Here is a 12,534-nt window from a genome sequence, read left to right on the forward strand (position 1 = left end):
AAGTCCAGTCCCCTGCCTTTATGGCAGGACCAAATATGGTCTAGACCAGTGGTCCCCAACCATTTAAGGTTGCCGGGCGCCAGGGGGCGTGGCCGTTCGTCCGCCAGGTGCCGCGCGCCCAGTGCCAGCGCCCCCCCGCTCCAAGCGCCCGGGTCCAGCGCCCCCCCCAAGCGCTGCGCACTCAGAGCGCAGGCGGCCAATCCGCGGCACTCCCAGGGCCAGCGCTCACTGTGCGCCACGTGCCTGGGGCCAGGCCAGCCCCGAGCACTTGGCGGGCACCATGTTGGGGACCACTGGTCTAGACCATCCCTGATAAGATATTTATCTAACCTACTCAAATATCTCCACAGATGGAGATTCCGCAACCTCCCTGGGCAATTTATTTCAGTGTTTGACCACCCTGACAGTTAGGAACTTTTTCCTAATGTTGAACCTAAACCTCCCTTGCTGCAGTTTAAGCCCATTGCTTCTTGTTCTATCCTCAGAGGCCAAGATGAACAAGTTTCTCCCTCCTCCTTCTGACACCCTTTTAGATATCTGAAAACGGCTATCATGTCCCCCCTCAATCTTCTCTTTTCTAAACTAAACAAACCCAATTTTCAGCCTTCCTTCATAGGTCATGTTCTCTAGACCTTTAATCATTCTTGTTGCTCTTCTCTGGACCCTCTCCAATTTCTCTACATCTTTCTTGAAATGCGGTGCCCAGAACTGGACACAATACTCCAACTGAGGCCTAACCAGCACAGAGTAGAGCGGAAGAATGACTTCTTGTCTCTTGCTCAAGATCAAGGTCATCAGGTAAGGCCATGTGAACAGACACTGGCTCCTGTTCCAAATCCTTGTCTGCACAGCTCGGTGGTACAAGCAAAATCTTGCATAGAAAACGAAGAAATGACTATTCCTGGGTCTTGAACCCAGTTTCACAGGATTCATAGGGGCAACCACACTCCAACCCTTGATGCAGAAACTCCACTTGCAATGGTTTACCTTAGACCCATGAAGCCCAGCCTCAGGATGTGGCTCCATCTCTGAGCACCAACTGGCAGAGTCCCAGAGCAACTGATTGGCACACTAGCCCTGCTTAAGCGCACAACAGGAAAGGGAAACTATCCAAACGTCTGGGAACCACAAAGTTCTGAACTGTGTGCTTTGTGCTTCCTGTTCCTGCTGCTTGATTTCCAGACGGGGGGCTAGAGCAGCCTTCTGCCCATGGTGGGCCTCAGGGGCCTGAAGCAGCCCCCATCAGCTAACTGTAACCTGTAAACCATTAACATCCCTATCCTCCACATCTCTTAATCCCCATAATCTTTCAAATAGACAAGTAAATTCAAATACAGGACTACGTAGCACTTTAAAGACTAACAAGATGGTTTATTAGATGATGAGCTTTTGTGGGCCAGACCCACTTTCAAGTGGGTCTGGCCCACGAAAGCTCATCACCTAATAAACCATCTTGTTAGTCCTGTATTTTGTTTCAGCTACACCAGGCTAACACGGCTACATTTCTATCACCAATAAATCCAAACTTCAACTCCGTTAGCCATCTCTTTTTCTGATTTGTCTTCTGTGCCTATATTTAACACTGGTTTGTAGTATTTCTGTCTCTCTCTCCTGGTTCTATGGACAAATCTGACACACTTGTGTTTCACTTTATAGGAATGTCCTTTTACTAGCAGTTATACTACTTTGGACTGTAATCTTGACACCAATGGTTCAATCACTTAAGTAGGTACTGGCCTCGCCAGTGCTTGGCAAGAGCTACAAGCAGTGATATTTATGGATTTCTTTAGCAGAACTCTTCTTTGAATCAATACTGAAATAAGCCTCTGCTCTGGATTGCTCATGAAAAAAGATTTATTTTGGATAACATATAAAACCATTTAGGGTTAGAGGCATTCACTCAAGTAGCCTCACTGAATTCCAGATCATTTTATTTCCTCTCCCTAAAACTCTATTGATTTTCAGATGCACACGGTATCCCTTGATTATTAAATACAAAATGAAATATGGCAATGTTTGTGGCATGTAAAGGATTTTACAAATCTCTCTTTTCTTAAAGGATTGGACTTTGCCATCTATCCTTTATAAAATGTAATTCAGCAATTAAGAACACTCTTCCCTTTTTTTAAACACTTAAGAACTTTCTCACCTGAGAACTTGGCACAACAGGCTTCACCAACTTTTGGTCTGAAGGAGTGACTGTTCTGAGTGTTACAATATTCTACCAGTTCAGTCATCAACCTCTGCAGTTTCTCTTGATCTACTATTAATAAGTGAACAGAATCTGTTAGTACTGCACAAAGTTTCAGACATTAATACACATACCATAAGAAAGCCTATTAAGCATGATTTTACCTAAATTCTCAAAGTTTTTAATAAAAAAAATTGTATTTTCTGAGTTTTTCTTACTGAGATGTATTTGATAGTCTTACAATTCATTGTGTTAAACATCTTGCATCTGTCTTCCAAATATATTGTTACAAAGTAGATGAACCAAGAGATTTTCTTAATTAAAAAAGTACATATTGTTTCTTACCTCTGGTTTCAGTTGGCAGAACATAAAACAAGTCTGGGCTTACCACTTCCATTACACGGACTGACACAGTTTCATTGACAGGCAATTCTATTGTCTGCCACTGCTCAGAAGAAGTTTCTGAAATAATTAGAGACAGAGCAAAGCACTTCTACAAATATATACACAAATTCACCACAGTTACACATGTCTACCACCAACTTAAGTAATATCTCCAGTCTAGCAACACGTTCAAATCATTTTAGTGTGACTACAGGGAAATGACAACTGAACATTGACACTAACACACTGGATATTCTGTTCATCAGCAAATATCTAATTTTCTTAGACTATTAATTAATTGTAATATTGCTAAAAATAACCTAAAAACAAATAGCATTCCACTCTTTACCTCAAGGTTGCTATAATTTGTTACAGTATATTTAAATTATAGCTTAACGCATAACCCCAATGACTTGCACATTTATCTATCATGTCACCTGCAGGACAACTTGCATCTAATCACAAACTTCATGATGCATTTACATCTTAGACATGGTCAAAAGGAGAATCAGATTGAGGAATACTCAATTTTCTTATCAATTCAATCAAAAAAGAAATTAACGAGACTGCTTTCATCACCTTGAAGCTCTATTTTCTCAGCAGAGGTATTTGGTAGCCCATCTTTACTTGGCAGACCTTCCTTTAAAGCCAATTTTTCACTAATTAAAATTTCACTGATTATTCTTGGACAATCTGTGGAATTATCAATAAGCTCTATTCCAGCACCACTTTTGTTGAAACAAACTGCTCTGGCTTGAAGTTTAATTCCTGCAGTGCACATCTGAAATCTTGCCGTGGCTTCTGGGAGCCATTGCTTGTTAAGAGGCTTTACACCTAAGGAAATAAGACAAGACATAACACAACCTTTTCTTAATCACAATTTTAAATAATTAACTTAAGTAATATCTCCAGTCTATCAACATGCTCCAAAAGACCTATTATGCTGCCACAAGGAAAGTGTAATTTAAGTATATCTAATGCAAAATGAGCTAGGCTTCCGAGTAAATATCAGTTCCTCTTAAAGAATCAGCTCCATAAGTTTAAGGATTCTGGCGTTTATTCCTGAATCTGTAACAGACTCTGCATGACTGTCAATAAGTCAATTTGCCCTCTACATCTGTTCCCCTCACTATCTGTAAAAGAGGGTGGCACTATATGGCAATTCAGAGTTTGTAAAGCAGTTTAATAATTCTCATTTGGAAAATAATAAGAAGGCAGAGTATTAACTGACAGAAGGGAACAGCTGTTTTTGAGCCAGACTGCTCTTCCTCGTCTCTTATATATAACTGGAGGATTGGTAGTTTAGGAATGCATCCCTGAAAGCACAGATCATTCATTAGGAAAAAGGTGGGTCAGGGAAAGTGTCAGATTCCTTGCCAAATAACCATTTCAACCTTTATTGAACTAAGATGGGATCTTGAAACTTTTTCACTTTGACTGGTGTGAGGGGGTCTTATTCCAAATCAAAGCAGGACAGATAGACCCATAGCTCCACATCCACTCTGTACTGGGTTGCTTCTGCATTGCCCTTAAGAAGATGATAAAGCTGGGTAGAGCTTAGATTGGGGCAAACTATAGGAGATGAGCAGCAATAAATATGTAGATGTAATGGTGAAAAGTTTTCTGGTGATGAGAAACTTTGCCACTGAGTTCACAAAGAGAATCACTTCTATGTTAAGAAGAAAAACATGGTTGAAACTTTTTTTTTGTTAAACACACATCAAAGGAATGTCTAGACTACATTGTATTTTCGAAAAAACGTCACCTGCATCCACACTGCAATTGCGTTCTTTCCAAATTAAATTGAAAGAATGCAGGGATTTTTTCAACATTGGTAATCCTCAAATTACGAGGAAGAACGCTTTTTTCGAAAGAGCTCTTTTTTGAAAAAAGGTATGTGCAGATGCAGAACAGACATTTTTCAGAAGAGGCAGTCGAAAAAAAGCACAGGTGCCCTGGTGACCATTCTGAGAATAGCAATCAGGGCTTTCTTTCAAGAGTATGTAGCACTTTAAAGACTAACAAGATGGTTTATTAGATGATGAGCTTTCGTGGGCCAGACCCACTTCCTCAGATCAAATAATGGAAGAAAATAGTCACAACCATATATACCAAAGGATACAATTTAAAAAAAATGCACACACATGAAAAGGACAAATCACATTACAGAACAGAAGGGGGATGTGGGGGGGGGGGGGGGAAGGAAGGTGAATGCCAGTGAGTTAATGATATTAGAGGTGGGGAAGGGGAAATGTCTGTGAGTTAATAGTATTAGAGGTGATAATTGGGGAAGCTATCTTTGTAATGGGTAAGATAGTTGGAGTCTTTGTTAATTCCCCTGCGGAGAGTGTCGAATTTTAGCATGAATGCCAGTTCAGAGGATTCCCTTTCAAGTGCAGATTTGAATGTCTTCTGAAGTAGGATGCAGGTTAGGTCACCTGCTAATTTTTTTTTAAATTGTATCCTTTGGTATATATGGTTGTGACTATTTTCTTCCATTATTTGATCTGAGGAAGTGGGTCTGGCCCACGAAAGCTCATCATCTAATAAACCATCTTGTTAGTCTTTAAAGTGCTACATAGTCCTGTATTTTGTTTCAGCTACACCAGACTAACACGGCTACATCTCTATCACTATTCTTTCAAGAGAGCATCCATGCAGTCTGGACACTTTTGAAAAAGCAGATTGCTTTTTCAATCCGGTTTTGAGGTGTGGATGCTCTTTTTTCTAAGGAAGCTTTTTCAAAGTCTAGATGTACCCTTAGTGAAAACAAGAAGTTACTCACCTTGTGCAGTAACAAGGGTTCCTCGAGATGGGCCCCCGTGGGTGCTCCACTCATGGTGACTTCGTAGCAGTGCTCTCACTGTGTTCCCGGAGTTCTGGTTTATCAATGACTGAAAGCACTGCTGAAGATACTGAAGATTCAGGTATCCATCTACACACTATTGCATAGTGGTTCACAAAAGTCAAACTGGAAGACCATGTGGCTGCTCTGCAGATTTCCGGCAGAGAAACTCCTCTGGCAAAAGCACCGGAAGTTGCTCCCGCCCTAGTTGAATAAGCTCTAGGTAAAGTCTGGAGGGGCTTGTTTTGCATCGTATGGCACATGGCAATACAGGAAACTATGATATTAGACAGACTTTGGGAAGACAATGCATTGCCCTTGGAGTGATCTGCTATAGATACTATTAAATGATCAGTCTTACGCCAGGTTCGTGTTCTGTCTATATAGAATGCCAATGCTCGACGTACATCCAGGGTATGAAGCAGGGAGTCCAGATTTGAAGTATGAGGCTTAGGATAAAAACAGGCAAAACGACTGGTTCATTAACATGAAATTGCGTAGCGACCTTAGGGATAAAGGCTGGGTGAGTACGTAGCGTAACTGAGTCCTTGGTGAAAACTGTGAAAGGAGGCATTGCCATTAACGCTGCCAGTTCACTGACCCTGCGGGCGGATGTAATGGCCAACAAGAACACTACCTTGGTATTGAGCATTGATAGTGAAGTGGTGGCTAGAGGCTCAAAAGGTGGGTACCATTAATGCATCAAGTACCAGATCCAAGTTCCAAGCAGGGGGAATGGGTCTTCGCTGAGGTTTAAGATTAGCTATCCCCTTAAGCAGCCTTTTGGTCATGGGGTGAGTAAATACCGAATGACCTTTGATGGTGGTGTGGAAGGCGGTAATTGCAGAGAGGTGAAAGACCAGCCTGGTGCAAAGACAGGATATAATCAAGGATCCTATGCATTGGTGCAGAATGCAGTTGAATGTCAATTCTGCCACACCAAACCACAAATCTCTTCCATTTTGCCAAATAGGAGTTCCCTGTGGTTTGCCTCCTGCTGTTCAACAATACAGTCTTTACAGCTTCCGAGCAGAGTTGCTCGTCTACCCCGAACCACTTATGAGCCACGCTGTTAGGTGAAGGTTCTCTGGTTTGGGGTGAAGCAACAATCCCTGATTCTGGGAAAGGAGGTCTGGAAGGAGAGGTAAGGGGCACGGTGGTAATCGGGACATTCTGTGGAGGAACGGGTACCACGGTTGTCTCGCCCAGGCTGGTGCTAGAAGTATGATGTGGGCTGAATCTTCCCTGATTTTCACATAAGGGATAAGTACCGTTGGTGGGAATGCATAGTGTAGAGGTGCCGTTCAACAGACTAGTAATGCATCGCCCAGAGAGTCCTTGCCAATTCCCCCTCTGGAGCAGTAAAGGTGACATTTTTTTGGTTTTGTAGGTTGCAAAGAGGTCTATTTGTGGAAGATGTCTTCCAAGACGTTGGGACGAATCTCCCACTCATGGTCCTGAGGAAAAATTCTGCTCAGAGCATCTGCCGTGACATTGCTCGTACCTGGTAAGTATGATGCTACCAGAGTGGTACGGTTCCTTATACACCAGTTCCATAGTCAGCGTGATCGTGCTCCTCCCTGCCGATTGATATAATACATAGCAGCTATGTTGTCCGTAAGTACTCGGATGGTTGTATCAGCTATAAGTGAATGGAAATGTTTGCAGGCAAGAAATATGGCCTTCAGCTCTAGGAGGTTGATATGTGAAAGGGTCTCTGGTGCAGACCATCTGCCCTGCACGAACAGACCCTCGATGTGCGCTCCCCACCCCAAGAGGGAGGCGTCTGTAGTCAACTGGATCGATGGTTGTTGACATTTGAATGGAACTCCTGCTAGCAGATTTCCCGGGCACAACCACCAACCCAGAGATCTGCGAACTAGAGGAGTAGGAGTTACTACTTTGTGCATGGAATGCATTACCGGAATGTACATGGAAGTCAACCAATGCTGTAGACAACGGAAATGAAGTCTGGCATGTTGAACCACAAAGGGTTTTTGAAAACACTGGGGGCAGATGCAAATCCAAACAGTAGCACTCGGTACTGGAAATGGTCGTCGCCGATAGTGAAACAGAGAAAACGCCTGTGAGCTAGATGTATGGCTATGTGAAAATAGGCGTCTTGCAGATCGAGGGCCGCAAACCAATCGTCCTTCTCTAGTGACGGTAATATCTTGGAAAGGGTCATCTTGAATCTTTGACGGCAAAGGTATCTGTTCAGTTTCCTGAGGTCGAGGATCGGCCACCACCCTCCGGTCGTCTTCTCTGTGAGAAAATACCTCGAATAGAAGCCCCCTTCCTCTGAACTGGGGGGGGCACGGGCTCTATTGCTCCTATGGAGAGCAAACGCTGTGCCTCTTCTTTTAAGCGGCTCTCGTGAAAGAGGTCCCTGAAAAGGGATGGGGTTGGTGGATTTGTGGGTGGTATGGTAGTGAAGGGGATGGTGAGCCCAGATACCACCAGTTGTAATACCCAGAGGTCTGATGTAATTGCCATCCATTGGTCTCGAAAAGGTCAAAGTCGATGGTGAAAAGAGGAACCTTGTGCTGTTGCTGGTGTTCCGTCACAGTAGGGAGTCGCTGCAAGCCCTCGATCGAACCATCAAACTTGCTGCTTGAGCAAAATGGTTGAGATCGTTTGCGTTGACGGCGCTGTCTTTGGCGTGATTGATCCATGACTCGCTGTTGGTGTTGCCTTTGATAAGGGTAATTGTACCTCTTCTGGTACGGGTAATACTTCTTGCACCTAAATGGGGGTGTATACATTCCCAAGATGCGGAGTGTAGACCTGGAATCTTTTCCAGAATGAAGGATCTCATCTGTCTTTTCTGCGAATAATTTGTTTTTATCAAAAGGGAGATCCTCGACTTTTGCGTGGAGATCTTTTGGGACTGCCGCGGAAGCCAACCAAGAGGAGTGCCTCATTGTTATTGCAGTCGCCGTGGTTCGAGCTGCCGTATCCGCTGCATGCAAGGAGATCTGCAGACTCTCCATGGATGCTGTAAAACCCTCCTGCACCAGGGATTTTAAGAGGGGGCGCTTGCTCTCTGGGAGGTATTGGAGAAGCCAAGATATTTTCTCATAATTATCAAAATTATGATTCGACAATAACGCAGCATAATTAGAGATATGCAAGAGAAGGGTTGCCGAGGAGTAAACTTTTCTGCCAAATGTGTCCAACTTTTTGGTATCCGGCATAGTCTTATACTGTGGTGCCTTGGCCCATTGCTGTGCCGCGTCCACCACTAGGGAATTTGGCTGCGGATGATTGAAGAGAAATTCTATGTTCTTGGACGGAACAAAATATCGTCTATCGGCTCTCTGGCAGGTTGAGGCCACCATAGATGGTGTCTGCCAAATAGTGTCGGCTGCCTCCATAATGGCTTCCTCAATAGGGATGGCAAGCTTTGCACTCTGCCAGAGGTGCAAGTTTGTCAGCAGCCAGTGTTGTTTCGTTTGAGACTGCACTATCTGTATTTCCTGGGATTGAACCCCCACTTGAATAGATCCTGAAACTGTTTAAAATCATCCGGCGGGGACAAGTCTGGTGGAAAGACCACAGCACGTGACAATAAAGGTGAACCATCAGGAACCGGGTCTTCAGATCGATGATTGTCCCGCTCAGAATTGACCATCCTCTAGGTCTGAGTGGTGCGATGTGGCCTCCCGGCTGCGTGGCAGAGAAGCCAAGTTATAGTCACAGTGGTGATGTGACAGACAATGTCTCATTGATGACAGATTATAACGTGAGGAGCATTGGAAGTCATAATAATGTGTGAACATAGAAAGAATTATACTATAAGAGAAAGATGAATTATGCTGTAATAATTGAATAAATTAAAGGAATACTGTTTGTCTCTGAACAGGAAGAAGAAAAGCATGTTAATGTTGTTTGTAGGTATGCAGATCAGAGTGCTAGCCAGGTAGGCCTGAGGGTTAATAGGAAAAGGAACATTAGGTGTTAGGGAGAAAGCAATTGAGATAACCAGGGAGATATGGACAGGAGATTGCTGTGTGCTTGATGTGGAAATGAAGATACTTGACTAGCCTCTCACTAATCATGTGAAGTTTGCCCCCTCTTTTAATCCTGTTAACTTGGCTTCCTTTTGACTGTATAAATCAAGGAGTTTGAACCTTGTGGGGTGCTCACATTTACTGGGTGCATTTAGCAGAGCGGCTTTGCTAATAAACAGAGCGGTCTGACAAATCTGTGAGTCCTGTCTAACTTTGACAGATAGGAGCGTGAACATGTTGAGCACGAAGAAGAGCGATGGTATTCAAAATAACTATCTGATAGATGAAGAGACGAGCACCTAGATGATCTATTTCTAGTATGCTGTCTCTCGTGCCTGCTATGTGGAACGTAGTAATAAGGACGTTCATATGGTGGAGAATAAGATGGACCTCTATAGTAACTCCTGTAATGGGGGCGCCCATACGGGGACTGTTGTCTATAATAAGTATGGTGCCTGGGGCTGTGTTGTCGGTAACCATGATGGCATGGTGAGCCATACTCCATTGGAGGAGAGGGGCCAGGCAAAAATTTTGGGGAAGGAGAGAAGTGCAAGTCCTGTCCCCGTATTGTTAATGGTGCCTCTGATTGTGGGTGCCTCTGTAATTCCGGCTCCCACTCCGGTGCCGTACAGTGATCAGCTGTTGCTGCAGGGCTGCATCTACCAGTGCCGAGGCTGTTTGCAATTCATAAGCCCCATGTGACACCTGCATTAGTGGCTGGAGAGGTGACGGTGCTGAAGGGCATAGCCGCGGGTGTGTGCTGGTCAGCAGCTGTCCGGTGGGGTGAATAGAGCAGTGCCAGTGCATTCTGAGCATGCAGCACCACTTGCCCGCACCGTAGCTGATTTCGGTGCCAGCAACTCTGCTCCCTGTGATGCCGGCGCCGGGAAAGCCTTGTGAAGTGGCACCGCTGTCTGCGCAGCTTTTTCCCGCACCTTTGAAGAAGAGCGGTGCGGTACCAGAGTCTTCTTAGTAGAGACTGCGCTTGCCAGCACTGAGGCTGCTGCCGAAAGTGCTCTCTTTGGTGCCGCAGCCCTACTCCCGTTCACCCCTGCTCCTGATGAGGAGGATCGAGGGGCAAGGGCAGATGGGTCACAGTCACCTACCACCAATATATCGGGTGGTAGGGATCTGGCTGAGGAGAGTCTTTGCATCTTCTCCCTCAGATCCGGGGAAGAAATCCTCTGTTCAGGGGTTCTCCCCCTGTCCAACATTTTCTGCCCTGGGGTCCAGCGCTTTATCAAGTAGAAACATCTTCAGCCTCATCTCTCTCTCTCTCACCAAGTTCGGACTGTCATTTTCGCACAGTGTCCGCACTTGTGGGGAGTGTGGCTTTCCCTCAGGCAACGCACACAAAGCGAATGCCCGTCTGACAGAGGCATTGGCTCACTACAATGGCCACATTTCCTGAAGCCTGGAGAGCCAGGCATGATTGTTGATCAGTTTCTTCCTGAGACAAAGGTTTTGTTTGTTTTTTTTGTTCTTTCAGCTGATCCGGGGCTGTTAACAGCGGGAAGCCGCTGTAAGCTGCGGTTTAAATAAAGAGGTTTCCTCCTTCGGTGTTTGTTCGTTTTTTTAATTCAGTAAACAAGATCAAAGAACAATAAAGGTAATCTAACTATATACGATTAACTATTTAACTACAGATTCCCTGAGGGAAGGAGAACTGCTGTGAGGAAGAGATCAGAGCTCCATCTGCATTCAGGGACCGTTAAGAGGAACTGACAGGGAAGCTGGGTGCGTGCAAAGATCAAAGAGCACAAACAGCGTGAGCTGTATCTTGCGCATGCGCACCCCGAATGAAAACAGCTATACAAAGCATCCGAGCTGCAGTGCGGGACAAGCCCGACACCATGAGTGGAGCACCCACGGGGACCACTCGAAGAGGAAACATGCTATATTAAGTTCTACTATGCCTGCAACTCTACATGATTTCTTAATATAAAATAGGAGTTATGTCAGAATGCTTAGCAGAAAGTAATTCTAAAATATATTTAAATGAAGACTTACCTGATAACCAACACTTAATTCCTTGAAATGGAAGTTTTAGGAATGCAGACGAGATGTGTCGAAGCTTATCTGGAGTTACTTCCTCAACATTTCCATAATCCACAAATTGCACTTGAATAGCTCCATCTGAAGAGATTTCTTTTACCAAAGCACGGTACCAGTTATTATCACCTAGTATTTAAAAGAATTGTGATTTCCCACAATTAACTAAATCATAAGTAGAACTAATTTACTTTCTTTGAAAGAGAAAATGGGCCTTAATGTCTGCTGCCTTGCACAGTATGTAATCAGTTACATGAATTTAAATTAGGTGTAAAATATTGCTATTCTGATTTGACAGCATTTTATATTAATTCTGTACTGCTTTGAATGACTACCAAAGGTGCAGGACAATGGGCAATCAAGCCTTTTCCACAATATCAGTACAGTTTTCATCCAGAAATGAAAACATACAAAAATGATGCAAGTATCCTATAACATGCCAAACAAAGAAAAATCCAATATTTAATTCTTGAAAAGCAACAACTTTATCTAAGGTAATAATTAAACCTCTCTCTCTCTCTCTCTCTCTCTCTGTACTATTTACTTCTGTTAAGACTATATTAACAATAATATTGGTTACACGTATTTTGGATCTGAAAGGTTGCTAACTGTTCAGCCCCTGGAGTCACTGTTCACACATACTTGGTTTATCACTGTCAACTGCAGGTCTAATTTCTTTCCTTGTTCAACTTAGCAACACACCACACACATTAAGACCATTCTCAAAACATCTGAAAAATTTAAAAAGCTGCATATTAAACAAAATATTTGCCAATTCAAAGATAAAGCTGCATTTTCCACTAAAGATATTTTTGTAAATGCAAAAATAAAAAAGAGTATGTGATAATATTACTTACCAGAGAAAAAAGCACAGCAAGGTTTTCCCTTTGAAGGTTTGAAAACACTAGTTGAAGTATGCTGGCAGTATTCTGCCAGTGACTTGTTGAGTAAATTTAGAGCAAGTAAATCTAAGCAGAATGCAAAAAAACAAACAAAAAAGACAACCAATCTTAATGCATCTTTAGAATCAGCAGGTAAGTGATTTTGAG

The 12,534-nt window shown here is 43.5% G+C and overlaps 1 protein-coding gene and 1 long non-coding RNA gene across 11 annotated transcripts in view; one reads left to right on the forward strand and one right to left on the reverse strand.

The window, feature by feature from the left end:
* The window catches only part of TDRD1 (tudor domain containing 1), an 80,160-nt gene that overhangs the window by 6,822 nt on the left and 60,804 nt on the right, over positions 1-12,534 (reverse strand). For all 10 annotated transcript variants that reach the window (XM_075935440.2, XM_075935431.2, XM_075935432.2 and 7 more), the window contains 5 exons: positions 12,343-12,453; positions 11,444-11,614; positions 3,155-3,409; positions 2,537-2,653; positions 2,150-2,263 (listed from right to left, as the gene is read on the reverse strand). In XM_075935440.2, the coding sequence (XP_075791555.2) occupies positions 2,150-2,263; positions 2,537-2,653; positions 3,155-3,409; positions 11,444-11,614; positions 12,343-12,453 (768 nt within the window). The remainder of the gene's footprint in view (positions 1-2,149; positions 2,264-2,536; positions 2,654-3,154; positions 3,410-11,443; positions 11,615-12,342; positions 12,454-12,534) is intronic.
* LOC142830454 (uncharacterized) lies at positions 5,841-11,615 on the forward strand. Its single transcript, XR_012905710.2, has 2 exons — positions 5,841-6,927; positions 11,080-11,615. It is a non-coding gene; the product is annotated as an uncharacterized LOC142830454 (long non-coding RNA).

This window comes from Pelodiscus sinensis, chromosome 8 (genome assembly GCF_052426305.1).
Source record: "Pelodiscus sinensis isolate ZL-2025 chromosome 8, ASM5242630v1, whole genome shotgun sequence".
NCBI lineage: Eukaryota > Metazoa > Chordata > Testudines > Trionychidae > Pelodiscus > Pelodiscus sinensis.